At 37.8% G+C, this 24,518-nt stretch overlaps 2 protein-coding genes across 2 annotated transcripts; one reads left to right on the top strand and one right to left on the bottom strand.

Annotated features, from left to right (window-relative positions):
* Positions 1 to 1,297: 1,297 nt before the first annotated feature.
* LOC125275968 lies at positions 1,298 to 10,565 on the bottom strand. Its single transcript, XM_048203344.1, has 4 exons — positions 10,277 to 10,565; positions 8,679 to 8,993; positions 2,372 to 2,973; positions 1,298 to 1,491 (listed from the first exon to the last, which is right to left on the bottom strand). Exons 1-3 carry the CDS (start codon positions 10,449 to 10,451, stop codon positions 2,636 to 2,638), a joined length of 828 nt encoding a protein of 275 aa, XP_048059301.1. The 5' UTR covers positions 10,452 to 10,565; the 3' UTR covers positions 1,298 to 1,491; positions 2,372 to 2,635.
* An 8,460-nt stretch (positions 10,566 to 19,025) lies between these two features.
* Positions 19,026 to 21,417, top strand: LOC125276279 (protein ALP1-like). The gene is made up of 2 exons (XM_048203780.1): positions 19,026 to 19,225; positions 20,496 to 21,417. The coding sequence occupies exons 1-2, from the start codon at positions 19,026 to 19,028 to the stop codon at positions 21,415 to 21,417; spliced, it is 1,122 nt and encodes a 373-aa protein (XP_048059737.1).
* The last annotated feature ends 3,101 nt before the right edge of the window (positions 21,418 to 24,518 follow it).

The following is a 24,518-nucleotide window of genomic DNA, read 5'->3' as shown; positions in this document are numbered from 1 at the left end:
TACAATACTGATTTTGGTGGAAACTCAATTTTTTGAAAATGGCGTTTATCGCGTTTTGGAACCAAACTCTTCATATGTAGATATGTGGAAAAATATGAAATATAGATATATCTTGCATATACACTTAAGAACTTTATAAAATGTCAGATAGAGAGTGAGAGAGAGAGAGAGAGAGAGAGAGCTGTTAAGCTGAAATAACACATTAGTTGTCGATTCAACAGAGACAAACAAGAGATCACAAGATGAGACAACACGTGATTTTATTTGTTCATGTCATCAGATTCAGAATTATGTGCTTCTATCACAACACTATTAATCCCAAAATGAATCTCCAGCAGTTAGGTAGAAATTGGAGAAAATTACATATTATAATTTATGGTATAATTACGATGTAGCATGAACGCAACAAGTTGTCGTTCTCATTTCATTATTTCTTGCAAAGGCAAAAGCTAAATACACACTCTATGCCAGCTCAGCTGGAAGATCCATGGGCCAGATAAATAATTACATTTTAAAGCTTACCCTCTTCTCTATTCAGTATATGTTCTTCTCTAAGAGAATCAGGTGTCTTCTTTGATCTTCTGAGGGTTGTGGTCTGGCGCCGTATGCTCTTTCTTTCTTCAGCAAAACTACACAACATCTACTACTGGCCCCTGTATTTATATTCTCTTTTGACGCACTTTATCTCTTCATTTGCACACATGTGGTTTCTTCTTGCTTTAACATATTACCTGCATGTGTCAATTGCTGTTACTTGTCTATCACCTTTTTTTATTTGCATCAATGGTTTAAGCAATATACATTTTTATTATACATTTTTTATCAGATTTCTACCTTGCTAGACATTTATTTCCTAACTGTCTTCATTATCAGTCACACACAACAATGCTTCTCTCCCCCAGATCCCATGTTCATCTACACACATAATGCAACATTCGTCATCTCTACAGGATGTGGTTTACACTCTCGAGCCACAGCATGTGTTTTTGTGTCACATTATGAAAACTTCATAGACCCCAGAGATTCTCCAAGTTCAGCAATTTTCTGCTTTTTATTATATCTTTTAAAATCTTCATCACATTGTTTGGAAGATAACACTCCATTTCTCTTGACAAAGGACAACAACACCTTCTGTTTTTATATATCCAAAGTATTCCCAAATGTCTGCTTTCCCAACCAATCAGAATTTAGGGACAGATTTGATCTGTTTTTATGATTTGTGCATTGATTAAAATCAATCTGAGGTGTTTCTGTGTCAAAGGTTTGATGAAGGGCTGCAGAATTATGATCGGTTCTTCATATGTCAAACCCTCATGTTAGTGGGTGAAGCAAGATCTGCTCAAATCATGTTTATTAGTTTGTTGGTCACTCAATATCATGGGCTATTATATTTAGATGGTTCACCAGGGGGCGATTGAGACGCTTTGGCTTCACTTTTCAGGACTCGTGTGGCACGCTTGTGTACTCCACATTATCCTCCACTGTAGCTCTCTGAAAGAAAACACTAAAGTTCATCAATGTATTCATCACATTATTGGCACATCTATCCATCCTCTTTCCACAAGCACAGGAAATACAGCAGAAATACTTTTGACAGCAATTTCCTCACAACGGGTCCAAGTGTTGGAGAATGCAGGATATCCTTATGAAAAAGAAGTTTATTCATGTGTGCTATTAGTTTACTTCTTTTAAACTAAAAATAAGAGAGTATACTTTCAGTCTACTTTGTAAATAAACTTAAAATCACATTAAAGTTTACTTGAATTAAACTGACAGAAAAAGTATATTTAAAAATAAGATTAAAATCTAGAGAAAACTGTAAAAAAACAAGTCAATAAATTAGAATAACAAATGAATAAAAATGTTATTACAATAAAGTTATTAGTGTATTAAATTAATAATTAATATAAATAACATTTATTTTTAAATAAATATATAATATATTTATCAGTATTTCATTATAGTGAGTAGAAAATAATGTAACTTCAGAGATATTTTAAGATTTAAAATATTACATTTTCCAGTATATTAAATGGGCAGATGCATTTTAAATTTCAGGATGGTGGTCCTTATTTCCTCATATTTCAGGATCCACTTCTAAAAGTGTGGAAAGCCTGATTTAAAGGATTCACTGCTGTATTTTAAAGTTGTGTGTGTCAGCGGACTAATGTTTGTGTGTCTAAATGAAGATCTACAGTGTAAATCCACAAACACATCTACTGCTTTATCAATATATGTTGTGCTGCTGCTGTGTGTGAATCATTAAACACACACACACACACACACACACACACACACACACACACACACACACTAAAATCAGACTGAAACAACACAGACACACACCATACACTGAAATCAAAGATCTTACCGATTTATTTCTGTTTCTTCTGTTGAATGTGGAATCAGTGATTTCTTCTGCTCGAGTCTCTGTTTCAACAATAATGACAGAAACAAACACTCAGTGAAATGATGTTTGAGAATTATATACATACAGGAAACACTTGCCTTCTCTGTGTGTGTTTGTGTGTTTCCTGCAGATGCAGAAGATCCCGACAGCAGCAACAATCAACAGAGATCCAGCAGCAGCAGCAGCAGAGATCAGCACTGTCCGAGAGACTGAAAGAGACGGTCATTAGTCCAGATCAATGTGTGCAGAAACACCAGATATCATCAGTGAAGTACCTGCAGCACATGTGTGACAGAGTTCAGTGATGTTGAGATGTCTGGTCTGGTTTCTGATGGGATTGTTGATCACACAGCTGTAGGTGTTTTTATCCTGATATTCCACCTCCAGAGGAAGAGAGAGACTGATGCTGAGATCAGACACTCTGATGCTGGACAATGAACTGTTTCCTTTGAACCAGGAGAGAGTCACATGACTCACATTCACAGCTGAACACACCAATGAACATGATGATGATGATGAACATTGTGAAGAGTCTCTGCTGATGACAGGAACAGGCAGAAGAGCTGAAAACATGACAGAATGAATCAGATTCAGTAGAAATCACTGTGATCTTCTGGATAAAATGATCAGCATCATCACAGAATTCTCCATCATTTTATCATATTCTCAGTAACATGATCTGGTGAATTTAGTCCACAGATGTAACAGGATAGTAATTCTCTCCTCACCATAGACAGTGAGATTGATCGTGTTGATTGTTGTGTCTCTGGAGACTGTATAAAGTCCAGAGTCTGTGGTTCTGCTGTTGATGATGGTCAGAGATCCAGTCTGATGATCCAGTTTCAGTCTGTCTCTGAATCTCCCTTCAGCACTTTCCTTAAAAAACTTGCTCTCTTTGTTTCTTCACTTTAGCTATGAGCAAGTCCCCAAACTTCCACTCGATCTCTTCATCTCTGTGTATTTGAGTGAAACTAGAGTTCAGAGAGACTGATTCTCCCTCAGTCACTGACTCTGACTTCACTGCATCAGCAACAAACACACCTGAACACAAACACAAACACCACATTTGCAGTTTTTCATTTTCCACAGAAGTATTTCTGAAGGTTTAGTCTGATAAAACTTGACAATATTAGAGGAAAAATCAATAAAGATCAGAATGGGGTCCGTGTAACTTCGGATAATTTGTTTTCTTGTTTTTTCCTATGAACGGAAAAATGAAGAAAGCATTCATTTATCACATATTCGACCTTCCTCATGAGCATAAATAAACAAATCTCGAGTCGTTTTTCATATTTTTACTTTTGTTTTCATCACACTTTGTTCTAATCCACCAAATGGAGAAACAATAAAACCAAAATGGATAAACAGCTTGAATTTTCGATCTCTACATGGGCGGGAATAAAACGCCCCTTTCCGCTGATTGGTCAACCAAAGATCAAGCTGTCATCAGTTCTTCAGCTCCAGAATCAGCTCCACGCAAAAGAATTGTTCATCAGTTACAGTTTGTTAAAATATGTTCATTATGTCCTCAGTTGTATATTAATGTAATGCTGTACTGTTCTTTATTATGCATATGTGTGTGCCACAAGGGGGCACTAAAGTGTAAACTACAGAAGACGCGTTTGCGTTATTATATTTGTCCCAGTTGATTTACGGTTGTCTCTTACTGAAGTCTGTCTGACCGTGAGACTGATGTGTCGGCAGCTAGAAAAATAAATATACCAAGAACGGCTAAAGATGATTCATCTCTATCGTCTACTCTTTTCCTCCGAATGCAACGCTATCTGCACCAATAGTGTAGCACAACTCAGTTGTATGGATTCTTAACTCGGACATTTCATCTAGGTCTATATCTCATCAAACAACCAGATTAAAGGTGCCATAGAACTGAAAATTGAATTTACCTTGGCATAGTTGAATAACAAAAGTTCAGTACATGGAAATGACATACAGTGAGTCTCAATCACCATTGTTTCCTCCTTTTGTAAATCTCATTTGTTTAAAAGACCTCTGAAGAACAGGCGAATCTCAACATAACACCGACTGTTACGTAACAGTCGGGATCATTAATATGTACGCCCCCAATATTTGCATATGCCAGCCCATGTTCCCAACATTATGAAAGGCATTAGACAAGGCAGTATTAACGTCTGGATCTGTGCACAGCTGAATCATCAGACTAGGTAAGCAAGCAATAACAACAGCGAAAAATGGCAGATGGAGCAATAATAACTGACATGATCCATGATATCATGATATTTTTAGTGATATTTGTAAATTGTCTTTCTAAATGTTTCGTTAGCATGTTGCTAATGTACTGTTAAATGTGGTTAAAGTTACCATCGTTTCTTACTGTATTCACGGAGACAAGACTGTCGTTATTTTCATTATTAAACACTTGCAGTCTGTATAATTCATAAACACAACTTCATTCTTTATAAATCTCTCAAACAGTGTGTAATGTTAGCTTTAGCCACGGAGCACTATCAAACTCATTCAGAATCAAATGTAAACATCCAAATAAATACTGTACTTGCGTGATCTGACATGCTGCATGACGAACACTTTGTAAAGATCCATTTTGAGGGTTATATTAGCTGTACGCACTTTGTTTATGCAATGTATTATAGAGTCGAGAGCTCGGGGTCGGGGAGCGTGAGCATTTAAAGGGGACATGCGCTGAAACGGCACATTTTTAATGATGCCCCAAAACAGGCAGTTAAAAAATTGAATAAAAAAAATCTATGGGGTATTTTGAGCTGAAACTTCACAGGCACATTCTGGGGACACCTTAGACTTATATTACATCTTGTGGAAAAGCATTCTATGGCACCTTTAATGAATGGCTCGACACAAACCCTACAGGCCATAGCTTTCTTCTGCCTACGCATATTTGCGTGCGGTGGAATTAGTTTATCACATTAAATATTAATTAATTTACATTGCATCTGCTGTCAAAACTACCCCTAGCTTATTTGGCACACCGCCTGTTTTATTTAGCTGATCAACTCTTGAAATCTGTGTGCCAAAAATGCGCGACGAACAGCACAGAGAGAATGTGGTTACATTGTAGTGAAGTGCAGATCTGCAGTCCTGACTGTTGTTTTGAGCAATACACCGAGTTTATTTCATTAACACTAAGTATGTCCCTCAAAACAATGTTTTATTTTTTCTGCCAGCTAAATTTCTAAAGCAGAGTCACAGATCATTGTGCGACTCGCAACATAAGGTGCACAGAGTGAACTACAGTAGTTAATTCGTGAATGAATCCGAGTCTTTGAACAAATCGGTCGAGTGATTCACCAACCATACAGCCTTTTATTACTGAATGAATCAGTGTTTCGAGCGAATCGATTGAATAAAATGACTCATTCATTAACACAGTAACTTGCTGCCACCTACTGGCAATATTTCATATTCGTTTCATCTTGTAAATTATTTCACATTTCTGTATTCAAAGCATTTTGTATAAAACATAACATTACTATCTTTGCATTATGTATTTGCTCTGCTGTGTGAATGTATTTACGGACCTCTCTGAGCAGCATTAAATTGTGTAAATACATCTAAAAACAACTTCAGATGCTGCATTGCTACCTCTGCAGCGCAAGATGCCTTTGGCTGAAACAGAATAGTGTCAAACTCTAATTGTATTGACTAAATTTAAGATTTTAAATTAAAAGATGGCATAGGCCTATATTTAATAATATATATCTCTTTTAAAAGGTAGCATTATTTGACTAATTAATTTATGACAGTAATAGATGGCAATAAATGTTTCAAAGCAGCTTCACAGTGATAATAGGAAAATTAATAGACAGAGTTTGTTTTGACTTCGGTAAAGTTGGTTTTATATTCGCACATTCGGACTTCTGATAAATTCAGACTTTCCAATAAATGTGCAATAAATTAATGTTTGCGAATTTTAAGCAGCGACATGATATTGACAACCAACGATTGTCAACTTACAACATTTTTCACAGTCGATCAAAATAGGCAAGTATTGTTTTAATGGCATATTTACTTGTGAATGTCCACTGAATGTCCAATGTAGTGTGTATACGGATGTCCGAATGTACGAATATAAAACCAACTTTACCGAAGTTTTGTTTTGGCTTTACAGCAGCTCTAAGATAAAGTTTATCGAGCTAAAGGTTTTGATTGAATCACTTTCATTGTAAAAATCATTAATTATTAACTCAAATGACGCTTAAATGACACCTTTTTAAAGGGTTAGTTCACCCAAAAATGAAAATGATGTGATTAATGACTCACCCTCATGTCGTTCCAAAGCCGTAAGACCTCCGTTCATCTTCAGAACACAGTTTAAGATATTTTAGATTTAGTCCGAGAGCTTTCTGTCCCCCCATTGAAAATGTATGTACGGTATACTGTCCATGTCCAGAAAGGTAATAAAAACATCATCAAAGTAGTCCATGTGACATCAGTGGGTTAGTTAGAAGTTTTTGAAGCATCTAAAATACATTTTGGTCCAAAAATAACAAAAACTACGACTTTATTCAGCATTGTCTTCTCTTCCGGAATCCTTTCCATTGAATTGATTCCATTGAATTGATTCCACTGAATTGATTCCAGTGAATTGATTCCAGTGAATTGATTCATCTGTCAGCGTTAGTAATGCACTTTTACGTCGTTGTTTTTGGCGATTAGGACATCCGCGACATGCACACTTACGCACCATTTTAAAAAATAGCTTGAATAAAAAATAGCTTGAATGCGTCTCCCTCAGACTGTAAACGAAACTCTGGCGCACCAGATAACACGTCAGCAGCGTCTTACGTCAGCAGTGCACTGCGGTTCACTGAGGAGTCGTGAACCCGGATGAACAACAGACCCGGAAGAGAAGACAATGCTGAATAAAGTCGTAGTTTTTGTTATTTGTGGACCAAAATGTATTCTAGATGCTTCAAAAACTTCTAACTAACCCACTGATGTCACATGGACTACTTTGATGATGTTTTTATTACCTTTCTGGACATGGACAGTTGGGTGAACTAACCCTTTAACTGAAAACAGAACAGAAACTTTTAATGCGCTCTTGCCGTTCATTTACGTGTTTAAGGGTAGACTATGAATTAACTCTTTGAACAATAAAGCCAGAGATGATTATATATTTTTACAATCTGTATTGTAAGAAGCGCTATATAAATGAAGATGACGACTTGACCCTTGAATCGATTCTGCTCTGCGCTTCAGTACAATATTATGCATTCTCTCCGCGCTGTCCAGTGCTGTCCTCCGGCACACAGACTGAGAGTTGGTCAGCTGAATAAGAAGGCTAATAAGTGTGCCAAATAGTTTTGCTAGTTGTGAGAGCAGATGCCACGTAGAATATTATTTAATATGATAAATTAGTATTTTACGGCATGCGGAAGAAAAGCTCTGTCTAGGCTCTGCTGTCACGGACTTGGGTAAAGTTGGTTTTATATTGGCACATTCGGACATCCGTATTCAATAGCCTTGTTAATCACACTATATTGGACATTCAGTGGACATTCACAAGTAAATATGCCATTAAAACAATACTTGCCTATTTTGATCGACTGTGAAAAATGTTGTAAGTTGACAATCGTTGGTTGTCAATATCATGTCGCTGCTTAAAATTCGCAAACATTAATTTATTGCACATTTATTGGAAAGTCTGAATTTATCAGAAGTCCGAATGTGCGAATATAAAACCAACTTTACCCAAGTCACGGGTTGTTTCGAGCCATTTATTAGTCTGGCTGTTTGAGAACGAGATTAAATGTAGTTGCAATAAACTCTGTAATAATCCGTACAAATGTATTGGATAGATATAGGCTACTATATTCTGTTGCGTGGAGCTGAAGAACTGATGACGCGGCTTGATCTTTGGTTGACCAATCAGAGGAAAGGGGCGTTTTATTCCCGTCCATGTAGAGATAGAATACTCAAGCTGTTTATCCATTTTGGTTTTATTGTTTTCCATTTGGCGGATTAGAAGTTAGAACTACGGACTTTGCGGATTGTGATTAAAACAAAAATAAAAATATGAAGAAACGACTGCGATTTATGCTCACGAGGAGGGTCGAATATGTGATAAATAAATGCTTTCTTCGTTTTTCCGTTTAGAAGACAAAAACGGAAAAACAAATTATCCGAAGATACACGGACCAAATGGCTTGTATGTGGACAAATTAATTCTCCATCATTTTATCATATTCTTGGTAACATTATCTGGTGAATTTAGTCAACAGATGAAACAGGATAGTAATTCTCTCCTCACCATAGACAGAGAGATTGATCGTGTTGATCGTTGTGTCTCTGGAAACTGTATAAAGTCCAGAGTCTGTGGTTCTGCTGTTGATGATGGTCAGAGATCCAGTCTGATGATCCAGTTTCAGTCTGTCTCTGAATCTCGCTTCAGCATTATCACCAAAAAACTTGATCTCTTTGTTTTTCTTCACTTTAGCTATGAGAATGTCCCCAAACTTCCACTCGATCTCTTCATGTGTGTGTATTTGAGTGAAACTAGAGTTCAGAGAGACTGATTCTCCCTCAGTCACTGACTCTGACTTCACTGCATCAGCAACAAACACACCTGAACACAAACACATACACCACATTTGCAGTTTTTCAAGTATTTCTGAAGGTTTTGTCTCATAAACCTTGACAATATTAGAGGATAATGAATAATTATTAAAATAATATTATTAAAGACTTGCAGTCTGTATAATGCATAAACACAACTTCATTCTTTATAAATCTCTCCAACAGTGTGTAATGTTAGCTTTAGCCACGGAGCACTATCAAACTCATTCAGAATCAAATGTAAACATCCAGATAAATACTGTACTTACGCGATTAGACATGCTGCATGACGAACACTTTGTAAAGATCCATTTTGAGGGTTATATTAGCTGTGTGAACTTTGTTTATGCAATGTATTATAGAGTTGAGAGCTCCGTGGGTGGGGAGCGCGAGATTTAAAGGGGAAGCTCGCTGAAATGGCACATTTTTAATTATGCCCCAAAATAGGCAGTTAAAAAAATGAATAAAAGATATATGGGGTATTTTGAGCTGAAACTTCACAGGCACATTCTGGGGACACCTTAGACTTATATTACATCTTGTGGAAAAGCATTCTATGGCACCTTTAATGAATGGCTCGACACAAACCCTACAGGCCATAGCTTTATTCTGCCTATGCATATTTGCGTGCAATGGAATTAGTTTATCACATTAAATATTAATTAATTTACATTGCATCTGCTGTCAAAACTACCCCTAGCTTATTTGGCACACCGCCTGTTTTATTTAGCTGATCAACTCTTGAAATCTGTGTGCCAAAAATGCGCGACGAACAGCACAGAGAGAATGTGGTTACATTGTAGTGAAGTGCAGATCTGCAGTCCTGACTGTTGTTTTGAGCAATACACCGAGTTTATTTCATTAACACTAAGTATGTCCCTCAAAACAATGTTTTATTTTTTCTGCCAGCTAAATTTCTAAAGCAGAGTCACAGATCATTGTGCGACTCGCAACATAAGGTGCACAGAGTAGTCTATAGTAGTAAATTCGTGAATGACTTGCTGCCACCTACTGGCGATATTTCATATTCGTTTCATCTCGTCATCGTCATTTATTTCATATTTCTGTATTCAAAGCATTTTGTATAAAACATAACATTAATGTCATTGCATTATGAATTTGCTCTGCTGTGTGAATGTATTTACGGACCTCTCTGAGCAGCATTAAATTGTGTAAATACATCTAAAAACAACTTCAGATGCTGCATTGCTACCTCTGGTGGCAATTTAATCTGTGAATGTAATCTGGTGAATTTAGTCCACAGATGTAACAGGATAGTAATTCTCTCCTCACCATAGACAGTGAGATTGATCGTGTTGATCGTTGTGTCTCTGGAGACTGTATAAAGTCCAGAGTCTGTGGTTCTGCTGTTGATGATGGTCAGAGATCCAGTCTGATGATCCAGTTTCAGTCTGTCTCTGAATCTCCCTTCAGCACTTCCATTATAAAACTTGCTCTTGTTGTTCATTACACTAGCTATGAGAATGTCTCCAAACTTCCACTCGATCTCTTCATCTCTGTGTATTTGTGTGAAACTAGAGTTCAGAGAGACTGATTCTCCCTCAGTCACTGACTCTGACTTCACTGCATCTTCTCTTGGCGGTCGCATTTTTCTTCCCTCTCCTCCCCTTTACCTTCCCTGCTTTGCTTCTCTCGTCTCGTTTATTGTCTATACTTTGAGAGACTCTCTCTGCACTGCTCTCCAAACATCTAAAATCATGGATTTGATCAACTGGTCTCTCAATGCAATTGACACCATCTTCTCGACGAGAAGTTCGGGTTCGGGGGAACCTGACTGCCCTGCCGGAACGTTCGCAGCTGGCTACACGATGGACGCGTGGGAGAGGTTGCGGGTTGTGTGTCTGGCGGCTCTTTCCGTGGAGGACATTGAAGATATCTACCTATTCGGAACTAGGGCTGCACGATTAATCGCATGCTATTCTCACGCGCATTTCGTCAGTAAAGCCGGTTCCCTGATTACCGCTAAAATCGCCATCACCTGTTTTTAAACGGAGCGCCTTTTAATAGACGGAGCCGTAGTTCACGGACAAGCCACGCAATATCGCGTTCATTATCGCAGGCGATTCATCTGCGATATGAACGCGATATTGCGTGGCTTTTCAGTGACCTACGGCTCTGTCTATTAAATGCCGCTTCATTTGAAAGCAGGTGATGGCGATTTAGCGGTAATCAGGGAACCGGCTTTACTGACGAAATGCGCGTGAGAATAGCATGCGATTAATCGTGCAGCCCTATTCGGAACCATGATAACAGGTCTTCTGTTGATTGGATTGGGCACTGCCCTGGTTTATCGAGAAATTCAGAAAACGGTGACAGCTGTCCAAAGCCTAACAAGGCTGCCCGTTATGACTGAAGCAGTGGGCAGAGCGGTCAGTACTGAGACTGGGACTATCAACCGCAATATGGATAACATCATGGAGAAGCTCACGGCATTGCAAAGGCAAATGGATCGATTTGGAGACCAGAATGGACTAAGAGAGTAGCCGTGTAATTGAATGCGGCTACTCGACCTAAGACCAAACAATCCCAATCTTATCTGCTTTCGACTCCCCTCAACCAGCACTGGCCTCAGCCAAGGCCGCTGTTAGAACAACAACTCCCCCGGAAGAGCACTGCAGTGAGACGCTCTTGTGTTCCTCCCCCCATTCCCACAGACACCTGCTGATTGTTGACTCTGTCTGGGACCTTATCAAGGTTGTCTCCATGGCAACTTGCTGTGTATCGCTATGACAATCCTGCAGACTGGGGCACCTAGATTTGATGCCAGGAGTATCGACTCTCCAGGCCTACACATACAAGAACTTTACATACATACATACATACATACACACACATATGCACATATATAAAGATATGCATTCACCCCCCATCCCTCGCCTTCGCCGCTTTGTACCGCCAGTCTGACAAGCGGGTCTGTGACCAGCGCCTAGAATGGCTGCAGGACCGGATGGCTGCTTGCCTGTGCTGGGTTACCTCCAGCCCCCCACTTCCCTCCCCTGTTGCAAGTCATGTGTTTTCATGTTGTACTGATTATGTGCTTATGTTGCTGAGGTGTTTTTTTTTCCTGTTCCCACACTGTACTCCCCACTAGGAGCATAGTCTGGGGACTTGGGTAAAGTTGGTTTTTATATTCACACATTCGGACTTCTGATAAAATCAGAATTTCCAATAAATGTGCAATAAATTAATGTTTGCGAATTGACAACCAACGATTGTCAACTTACGACATTTTTCACAGTCGATCAAAATAGGCAAGTATTGTTTTAATGGCATATTTACTTGTGAATGTCCACTGAATGTCCAATGTAGTGTGATTAACAAGGCTATTGAATACGGATGCCCGAATGTGCGAATATAAAACCAACTTTACCCAAGTAGTCTGGGGGTTGGGTTTTTTTTCCTCTCCTACCCTCCCTCATGTTATGCTGTATTTCTTCCTAAATCCTCTGTCTTCCTGTCCTGTCTACCCCCCTTGTCATATTGTATGTATGGACAGGTTGATGGCTAATTTCGCTGGTACCTGTGACTAGTGACAATAAAGTACTACTACAACAAACACACCTGAACACAAACACAAACACCACATTTGGAGTTTTTCATTTTCCACAGAAGTATTTCTGAAGGTTTAGTCTGATAAAACGACAATATTAGAGGAAAAATTATGATGGAGACAATAAAGATAAGATTGTATGTGGAGAAATGATAATATAAAGAGAACCATAAAAATACTCACCAGACTCCAGGAGAACAACCAGAAGAAAATAAACTGTCCATGTCAGATATATATTTTTTGGCATTTCGGTGAACGGTTTCAAAATACAACAGTTTCTAATTTCGCAAGTTCATAAAAGCTACATTTAAACACAACAAAAAGCCATAAATGTGATGATAAACGTTGCAGATTTGGTGATACAGCGACAGAAGAGCTGAAGGAACAGCCAGTGATGGTTGATTTCGACACACTGCGTCATTAGGCTCCGCCTCCGAAGCTTCATGAATCTTTTGATTTGAATCAGTGATTCAGAGCATGTATCAGACTGCCAAAGCCACGTGATTTCAGTAAACGAGGCTTCATTACGTCATCACTGGTTCACCGGTAGAGGGCGATGATAAAGTGAAAGTGAAAAGAGAACTATTGAACAAGTGTCTATGGGCTTTACCTGATCTCTGATCAGTTTTATACATTTGTAGATGTTTTAATTAGACATTAGAATAATTAAAATGAATAATGGTAGTTATTAATCTCTTATTTGCCTGTTTATCTTGAGCCATTGAACAGAGAAACAAGCCTTGAACATTGATAAAAGAACACATATTATACAGACACTCTATATTTAATCTTACATGATTAGTTAATTGCATTTGATAGATTTTACTTTCAATAAAACATTTGCAATAGATTTGTAAAAGGTGTTTTTATGCATGTTTGGCGTGAGTTTTGTTGCATTTGCACTGTTCTGACCACTAGGGGTCACCGTGGAGACAGGTGTCAGATTGTTTCGAAGCCTCGACACATTATGACACATTTGCTTCAGTGTTTCACGTAAATAAATTGTGAAAATAAATAAACAAATTTGACTTACAGTCACCTGAAGAATAACATAAAAATTAAATGAGAAATTAAAGTGCAAATCAACAAAAGAACTATTATATTTTCAGATATGCCACATCGGGCGAGACTTTAAAACAGCCAGTTACTACACGAAAATGTCTAGAAAACTATGTTCAAAAGTCAAGTTGTGATCATCTTACCCTCCTGTGATTAGTGAAACACACATCTTTACACATCGTCACCGGATGGCCTGACTGTGTGTAAAAATGTCCTTTCAAGTGTCGGTCCTGCAGCGTCCAGCAGGCATTGGACATGAAGGACAACACAGACGCTTCAGATCCAGACACAGATTTATGTCACCCAATCAAATCACTGCGATCTTGTTGTTTGGACTGAAAACGATTTCACTGTGGCACATGTCTTTCCAGACCAGGATTTCTGGGAATCTTGTCTACAGAAAGCACAAGAATTCTTCAAGAAAGTGTGTCTCCCAGAACTGTCTCACCGTTCCTGATTTCTAACACACACTCACAGCACTCGACTGGTCTCACGGCTGTCAGAGCAGAAACTAAAGCTGATGCTCTCCGCATGTTTTTCTGTCATCTCTAGGCACATTCATATATCATTTGCCTGAGCTTATTTGGGCAATTAGATGAAAAGAACATACATTTACCCACTCATAGACCCTCCCCTCGAAGAAATTTGGACAGAAGTGGGTGAAAGTGGAAAAAAGAGACCAAAATAAATAAATAATAATACCAGGTGTAAACAGGAATGTGTCTTCCTCGTCCACTTGTGATCCAATCAACAAAAACACATCTTAAACCAGGTGGCAACAGGGCCACAGACACTACTAGACCATGTTGTGATTTGACAGCTCTGTTTTCAATTTATTTATCAATTCATTAATTTGCACATTTTATCTGCATCATGGAAATCATGGTCACACCTAAAGATCTTTACAGACTTATAAGATTTTAAAAATGTTCACTGCATGAACAGTGTAATAAAGCGAGTGTCTTTTCCTGATGGATCTTGTACTATAAGATGGACTTCTGTGTGCGAGGTTGTTACTTTTCTACGTGGTTTCTAGAATTTTTTTTAAATAAAATTGTTAAATGCCCAACAAAGTTTAAAAGAATTCAGGACTTCTCGGTTCCATTCATAAAAAGCACATTTATTTTTAAATTAGCTACCCGAGACCTGAAGCCACTGATGCCAAACCCGACCCGTGACCCGAACAGGCTCGGGAAGATCTCTACTGTGAACATGGGAAATCTTGTGAAAACTCTCACATTTAATGTGACTTTGAGGTAAACAAACATTGCTCTTGTGTATGGACTACTTTTTACAGATAATTTGCTGAAGGGATGGGGAGAGAAACATGTTTAGATGAAGCTGTGGAGACGGAGTGAACAGAGCGAGCTGGAGGAGAGTCTTCATCTGCTTTCTGATTGTTTGGTTTCATTTATCTGCATGGAAGGATTGTTTTCTCGAATGTAGGTAAACGTGTTTGACGACGTAACACTCTCGTGTTCACGAGCCACTTCCTCTATTCATATTACTCAGCTCCTGTAAAAGGTTTACCTTTATAGATTCAGGAGGAGTCAGGTAGGTGTATAATATTTTCTTCTTAGATTATATTATCTCAGGCTCCACTTCTGATCACTACCATACCTCCTAGGCCTACGGTTCAGATATCAACCAAGCCTATGGTGGGTGGGGTGGGTTATCCTCCCGTTCAGTGCACCACAGCTGGCTCTTTCTTCAGCAAAACTACACAACATCTACTACTGGCTCCTGTATTTATATTCTCTTTTGACGCACTTTATCTCTTCATTTACACACATCAGATTTCTACCTTACTAGACATTTATTTCCTAACTGTCTTCATTATCGGTTACACACAACAATGCTTCTCAGATCCCATGTTCATCTACACACATAACACAACATTCGTCATCTCTACAGGATGTGGTTTACACTCTCGAGCCACAGCATGTGTTTTTGTGTCACATCATGAAAACTTCATAGACCCCAGAGATTCTCCAAGTTCAACAATTTTCTGCTTTTTATTATATCTTTTAAAATCTTCATCACATTGTTTGGAAGATAACACTCCATTTCTCTTGACAAAGGACAACAACACCTTCTGTTTTTATATATCCAAAGTTTTCCTAAACGTCTGCCTTCCCAACCAATCAGAATTTAGGGACAGATTTGATCTGTTTTTATGATTTGTGCATTGATTAAAATCAATCTGAGGTGTTTCTGTGTTAAAGGTTTGATGAAGGGCTGCAGAATTATGATTGGTTCTTCATATGTCAAACCCTCATGTTACTGGGTGAAGATCTGCTCAAATCAGGGTTATTAGTTTGTTGGTCACTCAATATCAAGGGCTATTATATTTAGATGGTTGTCTATCCTAAGTGTCATTTCCACTTATTTTTGGACATGATTCAGACACACACTGACTTCGGCCCAAGCAAGGTTTGAGGACATTTAGGTTTCAAAAGCATATAAATGTTATTCCTGCAAAGAAAAAGAAATGTTAGTTATGATTAATTAAAAAAATCCATCCCATCTAATAGATTTTCTTTTGAATGCTCTGCTAGTTTCTCTAGTATTTATTATATGGATAAAAGTGTCTGCTAAATGATTAAATGTAAGTAAATCCAGAATCAAAACAAAGTGGTTTAATATGTTAAAAGCAGAGCATGTTATTGTCAGTGGGATATTGTGTATGGATCTGTTATTCTCAGAGGTTATATCAGTCTTGGTGCTCATGTGAAGATAAATCAAGACACCTGAAATAGATTTTAACTGTGTTTACATGTATTTATTTTTCAAGACTAACAGAATAATTGTGTAAAATCAGATAAACAGTGAGTAGAACTGCATATGAAAAGGACCAGAAGGAGGATGAAGAATTTAAAATTATATTTAAGCATATTTAAACATGCTTTGTTCACGCCATGTCGTGATTACTGTTATTACGAGATGAGAAAACACATGATTTTATTTGTTCATGTCATCAGATTCAGAATTATGCACTTCTGTCACAACATTAATAATCCCAAAATGAGTCTCCAGCAGTCAGGAAGAAGTTGGAGCTCTCAGAAAATTACAAATTACAATTTACGGTAATTACAGTAATTATGATGTGCCGTGAACGCAACAAGCATAAAATAAAATGTGAAGAAAAAATAAAAAGTTCACTATAAAATGAAAATTAGCCCAAGCTTTACTCACTCTCAAGCCATCCTAGGTGTTTATGACTTTCTTCTTTCTAATGAACACAATCTGAGAAATATTAATAAATATCCTGACACATCTGAGCTTTATAATGGCAGTGAACAGGATCACTACAATACGTAACTTGAATAGGGAAGACGGTCTTGGCGGAAGCTCGACATTTTAATTCATAACTTGTTTAAATATGGATATTTTTCTCACACAAAAGCATCGCTTCAATCATGACATCTCACCTCTGTTTTTATAGCATCAAATAACTAACTAAAACCAAACTTATTTAAAGAACGAGTACTTGAACTGACACCAGCGTGATAAACACTGCCTAATATGACAGAAATTGTCTTTGGAAAGAAATAGTTGAAGTGTAACAGAATTAGTTTGTCTGGCGTCCCACTGAAACACATGGAGAGGGCGGGGTTTATGACCTATACTGCTTCCAGCCACCAGGGGGCGATCGAGACGCTCTGGCTTCACTTTTCAGGACTCGTGTGGCACGCTTGTGTACTCCACATTATCCTCCACTGTAGCTCTCTGAAAGAAAACACAAAAGTTCATCAATGTATTCATCACATTATTGGCACATCTGTCCATCCTCTTTCCACAAGCACAGGAAATACAGCACAACACCTCATGTGATTCTTGAATTTATTAATTATGAACAAGAAAGTAACAATATGATAGAAGAAATAATGAAAAAGTACAATAAGATAAATTTCTGGCTGACAACTACTTAAAGAAATGCTGGCGGGGACAAGTTCAAGTAGTTAAAGGTATATTTCATTTATAAAATTTAATACTTAAACACAGAACAGTCTAGAGAAAACCATAATGTAAAATTAATTAATTAAAAAAATAAAACATTAAATTAACATCATATTTAAAAAAAAAAAAAAAACAATAAATAAATACATTATTAAAGTATTATTAAGTAAATAGTGATAAATGTTCAAATAATATATGATAAAAATCAAATAAAATTAAAACAATCTAAAATAAATTAAAAGTAATTAGATATAAATAAATACATGGAGGTTTAAAAATGAAATTAGAATATTATATTATTAGAGGTTTTTTGTACAATTACATCAATATTTTACATTTCTCTCACTGTATGTGTGAAGGGTGAACATTTAAACTTTGGTATGTCAAATTCAGGCGGAAATCTAAAAAATGCCTCAGAGTGGAAGAGGTTAAATGAAATAAATACATTATTAAAGTAAATAAATAATAAATTATTAATCTCTTATTGGTCTGTTTATCTTGAGCCATTGAACAGAGAAACAAGCCTTGAAAATTGATAAAAGAACACATATTATACAGACACTCTATATTTAATCTTAGATGATTAGTTTATTGCATTTGATAGATTTTACTCTCAATAAAACTTTTGCAATACATTTGTAAAAGGTGTTTTTATGCATGTTTGGCCTGAGTTTTGTTGCATTTACACTGTTCTGACCACTAGGGGTCACCGTGGAGACAGTGTCAGATTGTCTCGAAGCCTCGACACATTACGACACATTTGCTTCAACTGCTTCAGTGTTTCACGAAAATAAATAGTGAAAATAAATAAACAAATTTGACTTACAGTCACCTGAAGAATAACACAAAAATTAAATGAGAAATTAAAGTACAAATCAACAAAAGTGCAACAAACTATTATATTTTCAGATATGCCACATCGGGCGAGACTTTAAAACAGCCAGTTACTACACGAAAATATCTGGAAAACTATGTTCAAAAGTCGAGTTGTGAAAACACCGTCCTTCATTCAAAGGTGTGTATCATCTTACCTACCTGTGATTAGTGAAACACACATCTTTACACAATATTTAATCAGAATACACACTCCCTCTCCTTGGTTTTTTAAAATGGATGACATTAATTTAGTGATCAAGTCTAACACCCTTAAGGCCCTTTCACACCGGACGCGTAACGGAAAAGCGAAACGAAAAAGCGAATAGTTCGCATGCGAATAGTTCGCGTCAAAACCATTCACATCAGCCGCGACGCGAATTTGCGACGTTTGTGCTTTGAAAGATTCCAAAACATTCGCGGCAACAGCTGAATGAAAAGTTTGATCTCATATTTCAACAAAATATTTCTAAACTGCTCAGGACAAACAACATGGACACTTCATCATCCAGTGAAGACGAGCTTTTCATTAATTTTTTTCAAAGACCAAAAAGAAGGTTTTGGGTTCACCCAGTCTTAATGAATAGAGAGTCTGAGGGGGAGTACGCTAATCTGGTACAGGAGCTAAAACTTTATCATGGCCGGTTCCGTACATACTTTCGAATGTCCGTGGGACAATTTGAGGAGCTCCTCCAGACAGTGGCACCGCATCTGACGAGACAAACCACAAACTTCAGGGAACCAATCGATCCGGAGCAGCGTTTGGCAGTCTGCTTAAGGTGAGCTGTCCTCTTAATATCAAGTCACTGATTGTCATGTTCAAGTGTTGATATTACGATTTCCAGTCACAATGTAAACATTTAGGTGCCACAGTCGTACTGACGGCAACACATTCACTTTCCATAGTCACTGACACAGGTTAAAAAAAAGTTTTACCTCAAAAGGTTATGTTATCCTTGTCTATAGCCTACAGCGATTTGCATGCCGTAATCTCGTGAGAAATGCGATACCTAAAAAGAGCTCCACTACATACTATGTCCTATTTGACTGACTGAAAGACATCTTTTCTAAAGTTTTTTTTTCTTGGATTCATATCTAAATGTTATGAAATCACAATTATAACAATAAAGTATACTTTTTGTCAAAGTTTAGTATTTTTTGCAATGAAAAAAAATCAGTTTTTCAATATTTTTACATTGAGAAATTGGACAAAATTCATCCTCAAAAAAAATAAACATTTTTGAAAAACTTATTTTTTTCAGTACAAAAAATGCTAAAGTATTTTTTATTGTTATAATTGTGATTTCATAACATTTAGATATGAATCCAAGAAAAAAACTTTACAAAAGATGTCTTTCAGTCAGTCAAATAGCACATAGTATATAGTGGAGCTCTGCAGCATCTACTGGTAAAAGTGATTTTTTTTTACTTTTATAACTGCATTTTCCAAAAGATGGGCAAAAATCTCACACTAAACCATGTCAAATTATCCATGTTATCTCCATGAATGAAAGTTAGAAATGTGGGTCTTTTATAAAGTGAAATTTTACATAAAAAGCTGTTACAATTATTTTGTTACAAAATTACATTTTGTTACCTGGGGTCTCTGGAGACCCCAAAGACCCTGAGTGTGACTTTTTTTTCTTTTTTTTTTACACCAACATAAAAACAAAATATCACTTCAATTTTTTTTTTGTAGATCTAAAAAAAAAAGTGTTAACAACTGTACAAAGTTTCATGTCATTTGGACAATGAGAACATTTTTTTTTATTTTAGCAAATGTCGTTTGGGGTCTAAAAAGACCCCAAAGACCCTATAAGGGTTAAATAAACATTTACAAGGTACTTTAGTTTTCTAAACAAGGTAGCGAAGGTTACACAAATAACACACAATGACAGGATATAACTGAATCAAATCATCACAGGAGACCCAGGAACAGTTTTACCTTTTATTGTTAATCACATGTCTGAACAACTATTTTTTACTATTGATAAAATATGGTTTATTTATACTATCTACTAATCAATTCTCCTCATTTATTTTCCTCAGATTCCTTAGCACTGGGGATTCTTTCACCACCATAGCCGCCAGTTTCCGCCTTGGAATTTCCACGGTGTCCAACATTGTGAAGCAAACCTGTGATGTCCTCTGGGAGACCTTAAAAGACACCTACATGCAAGTCCCCAATGAGGAGCTCTGGAAGACAACTGCCCTGAGATTTTCTGAAAAATGGAACTTCCCCAATTGTATCGGTGCTTTGGATGGGAAGCACATTGCGATTCAGGCACCAGCTAATTCTGGCTCCCAGTTTTTCAATTATAAGGGCACCTTTTCTGTGGTTCTGCTTGCCTTGGTTGATGCTGACTACCGCTTCCTAGTGGTGGATGTAGGGGCATCAGGCAGCAATAGCGATGGTGGAATATTTTCCAATTCTTTATTGGGACATGCCCTAAATACTGGGACTTTAAACGTTCCAGAGCCTTCTCATCTGCCATCTGCACCAGAGCTGGGGGCGTTACCGTTTGTTATTGTTGCAGATGAGGCATTCCCTCTGAAAACTTTTCTCCTCCGTCCCTACCCTGGAAGACGTCTGCCAGATGACCAGCGTGTGTTCAACTACCGGCTCTCCCGGGCTCGACGTGTAGTTGAGAATGTTTTTGGCATTCTCAGCCAGTGCTGGAGAGTCTACCAGCGCCGTCTGCAAGTGGCTCCAGAGACAGCTGACAGCATTGTGAAGGCAACTTGCATCCTGCACAACTTTCTGCGAAGGGCCAATGGGAACCACGGTGCAGAGCCGGACAGTTCTGATGGCGCAGAGGGCAGTGAGCTGGTTGACATCAGAGGTCTTCGAGGGAACAGGGCATCAGCTGAGGCACTGAGGGTGCGGGACACATTCAGACGTTATTTTAACTCACCTGCGGGACAAGTTCCATGGCAGGTTTCTCATGTGAACCGAGGTCTCCCTCAATGACATGGCTCTGATTTATTTCTGAACACAGGAAAACTGTTGCATTAAATGGATTCACAATGATAAGCACACTGTATGTGCCTCCAAAGCTGCATTTAACAAAGCACACAACAGCACGCTTATCATTGTGAATCCATTTTATACAAGTTTTCTTTTTCTATTGAAAACCCCAGTTCTTAAAGGGATAGTTCACCCAAAAATGAAAATGTGATGTTTATCTGCTTACCCCCCGGGCATCCAAGATGTAGGTGACTTTGTTTTTAAAGTGTAACACAAATGATGATTTTTAACTCCAACTGTTGCAGTTTCGTGTCTTAAGACATCAATGTGCCATCACGAGCCACAGGGTTTAATATGGATTTGTCTGTGCATGTTTTTTTTTTTTTGTTGTTTTTTTTTACTCTGATAGCTGATGCTAGTAGAGTTGGAGTTAAAAATCATCATTTGTGTTCTACTGAAGAAACAAAGTCACCTACATCTTGGATGCGCTGGGGGTAAGCAGATAAACATCACATTTTCATTTTTGGGTGAACTATCCCTTTAATTGAATCCCTTTTAAAGTATATAAAAGATCAAAAGTTATTTTATGTTATATATTTTCCATTGTAGTTCATATAGGCTAGGGCTGCACGATTTAATCGCATGCGTGTCTCGTCAGAAAAACCGGTTCTGTGATTAGCGGTAAATGTCCCATCACCTGCTTTCAAATGGAGCGGCACTTAATATACAGAGCCGTAGTTTGCGGACAAGCTACGCAATATCGCATTCATAACCACATGTGATTCATCTGCGATTATGAACGCGATATTGCGTAGCTTGTCCGCGAAACTACGGCTCTGTATATTAAGTGCCGCTCCATTTGAAAGCAGGTGATGGACATTTACCGCTAATCACAGAACCGGCTTTTCTGACGAGACACGCATGACAATCGCATGCGATTAATCGTGCAGCCCTAATATAGGCCTATAACTTTCTATGGGGTTGCATAATTATTTAGTCCAACTGAGATGTTCCAAAATTCCTGGTGGCGCAGGTGGCCCTGAAAAAAACGTAAACATAACATGATTACTTTTTATTGTTCAAAGTAAATCATCTGAGTTTGCCTGTTAAATGTACATGTATTTCATGAAAGTAAATCTTGTATTTGTATACTGTATCATTTAAGACCTTTAAAGCCAGTGAAAAAACACCAATGTCTTGATTATTATTTATTTGTTGAAATGTATAACTTAACAAGAACAGACAGAACTTTTATGAGGACACAAAATAAGAATAACTGACAACACAATATTAAAAAAAAACAAAAAACTTATAGGACAGTGTACGCTGACGTAGACGGAAGGCTAAACTCCACCTCATGAAGCAATCTCCTGCATTTTAATTTTTAGCCAGGACTGTCGCTCTGGAGGCAGCCTTCTCATGGCTGGGGCCAGGCTCATTAAAAAATGATAGGTATCATCTTTCTCCTCTCGCTCCCTTGACTTTCTGCTCCTCCCTGGCCTCTTTCCTCGCTAAATAATCCTCAAAAAAATCCTTAGATTTTCTTTTCTGAGGAGGTGGACAGGAAGGCTCTCCCTCGCTCTCAGATGTGCCCTGACCTGCATCATCTACCACCTGCTGCTCCTCCTCAAGATTGCTACAGACCCTGTTCAAAAGCATTCTGTAAACTTTCCTGTGCCACCTCATTGTACAAACTCTGCATTATTTTTCAACTTCATTGCTGTATTTGAAAGAACTTGAAAAAAGAACAAGCTTATAAATCTGAATAACTGAACAGGCTACAGCTACCTTCTGAAAGAAGTAGAAGCCTCAAGGAAGCTCATGCACTCCATATACTTCCACCTCTTCCTCTGTTTTCCAGCCTGTCCACTTTTAGTTTCCTTTTCCTCTCTCCTTTTCCTCACATAGGTGTCCCTGAGGTTTTTCCACAGTTTTTTTTGCGTCCTCAACTAAAACAGTGCGTTTTGTAATGTCAATTAGACACATAACAAAGTTAACAAGTCAAAATCATTTGACTAGAAAATAAAGCTATCACACAAAGAATGTATAGTATTAGCAGGCCTAAATAGTCTCACTAAATTTTCAAAGTAAACACGATCTCTGTCTCTATCTCTGACGATAATAGCTTTATATCCCAAATGTAGTCTAGCCTGCTAGCCTACTACAGCACAGGACTATACAATGACACATAACTATCAAACAACATACTTACAGTCGTGATAGCCGAGTTGGTTGGCAATGCTATGCCACACATTGTCTTTCATGTCGTTGTCTTTGTAGTTTTTGTTAGTTTTGTCAAACAAAACGGGATGCGTTGACACACAAGCAATCAGATGATCCGCCATTGTTGCTGTGACGTCACCTTTGTTTCCTTGTATTTGATTGGTTGAAGCCTTTTCTGTCGCCTCGAAAGTGGAAAAAAATCGACATCGAAGCGAAAAAAATAAACGTCGTTTTTTCGCAGCAGCACATTCGCGTTCGGTGTGGAAGCACTCATTACACAACCAGCTGATCAAAAAATAAAACTATCGCGCGAATAATTCGCGCGTCAAAATCGCGTCCAGTGTGAAAGGACCTTTATTATGATCGAAATATGATCATATTTTGTACTTATCATTTAAATTCTCCAATTGTTTATCATAAATCAGCATCTCAAGAAAGTGTGCCTCCCAGAACTTGTGACAAAATATTACTCAAAGGATATGCAGCCTCATGTTCCCAGAGAAAGAGAGCAGGAGTGAAGAAGAGGCTGTTGTTTATGAAATAATTGCTCTTACTCAGTTAAGAGTGTTTTTAAAGTGTTTGCTTGACTCAAAGAGTATTAGCCTGTTACTTGAATTTTGTTACTTGAAATTAAGTGTTTCAAAGTAGTTCAACACAAGAAGCACAAGAAACGAAACATTGCACTTTGCAGGAGATTTTATTACTTACTTATTGCACAAGCTATCTATTACCCTTTCTACATGTATCCACGTGTGTCTTCCTCATCCTTAGCGTCGAGTTGATCTGCTTTTAGTGAATGCAGGAATTTTAACTTCCGCGCACATCATTCCCACGGTCTCTTTAGCCCTTTCATGCACGAATTATGATAGGCTACTTCAGGA

Source organism: Megalobrama amblycephala, linkage group LG9 (assembly GCF_018812025.1).
Source record: "Megalobrama amblycephala isolate DHTTF-2021 linkage group LG9, ASM1881202v1, whole genome shotgun sequence".
Taxonomy (NCBI): domain Eukaryota; kingdom Metazoa; phylum Chordata; class Actinopteri; order Cypriniformes; family Xenocyprididae; genus Megalobrama; species Megalobrama amblycephala.
This window is presented reverse-complemented; position numbering and strand designations above follow the sequence as displayed.

What these genes read in the sequence shown, in the direction of transcription:
- LOC125276279 (XM_048203780.1), top strand. Translation starts at nt 19,026, where the DNA reads ATGAATAGAGAGTCTGAGGGGGAGTACGCTAATCTGGTACAGGAGCTA. An exon ending in CGTTTGGCAGTCTGCTTAAG is followed by an intron (nt 19,226 to 20,495) that starts GTGAGCTGTCCT and finishes TATTTTCCTCAG; the next exon opens with ATTCCTTAGCACTGGGGATT.
- LOC125275968 (XM_048203344.1), bottom strand. Translation starts at nt 10,451, where the DNA reads ATGAACAACAAGAGCAAGTTTTATAATGGAAGTGCTGAAGGGAGATTC. An exon ending in GATCAATCTCACTGTCTATG is followed by an intron (nt 8,994 to 10,276) that starts GTGAGGAGAGAA and finishes GTTTGTGTTCAG; the next exon opens with GTGTGTTTGTTGCTGATGCA. An exon ending in GATCAATCTCTCTGTCTATG is followed by an intron (nt 2,974 to 8,678) that starts GTGAGGAGAGAA and finishes TCATGTTTTCAG; the next exon opens with CTCTTCTGCCTGTTCCTGTC.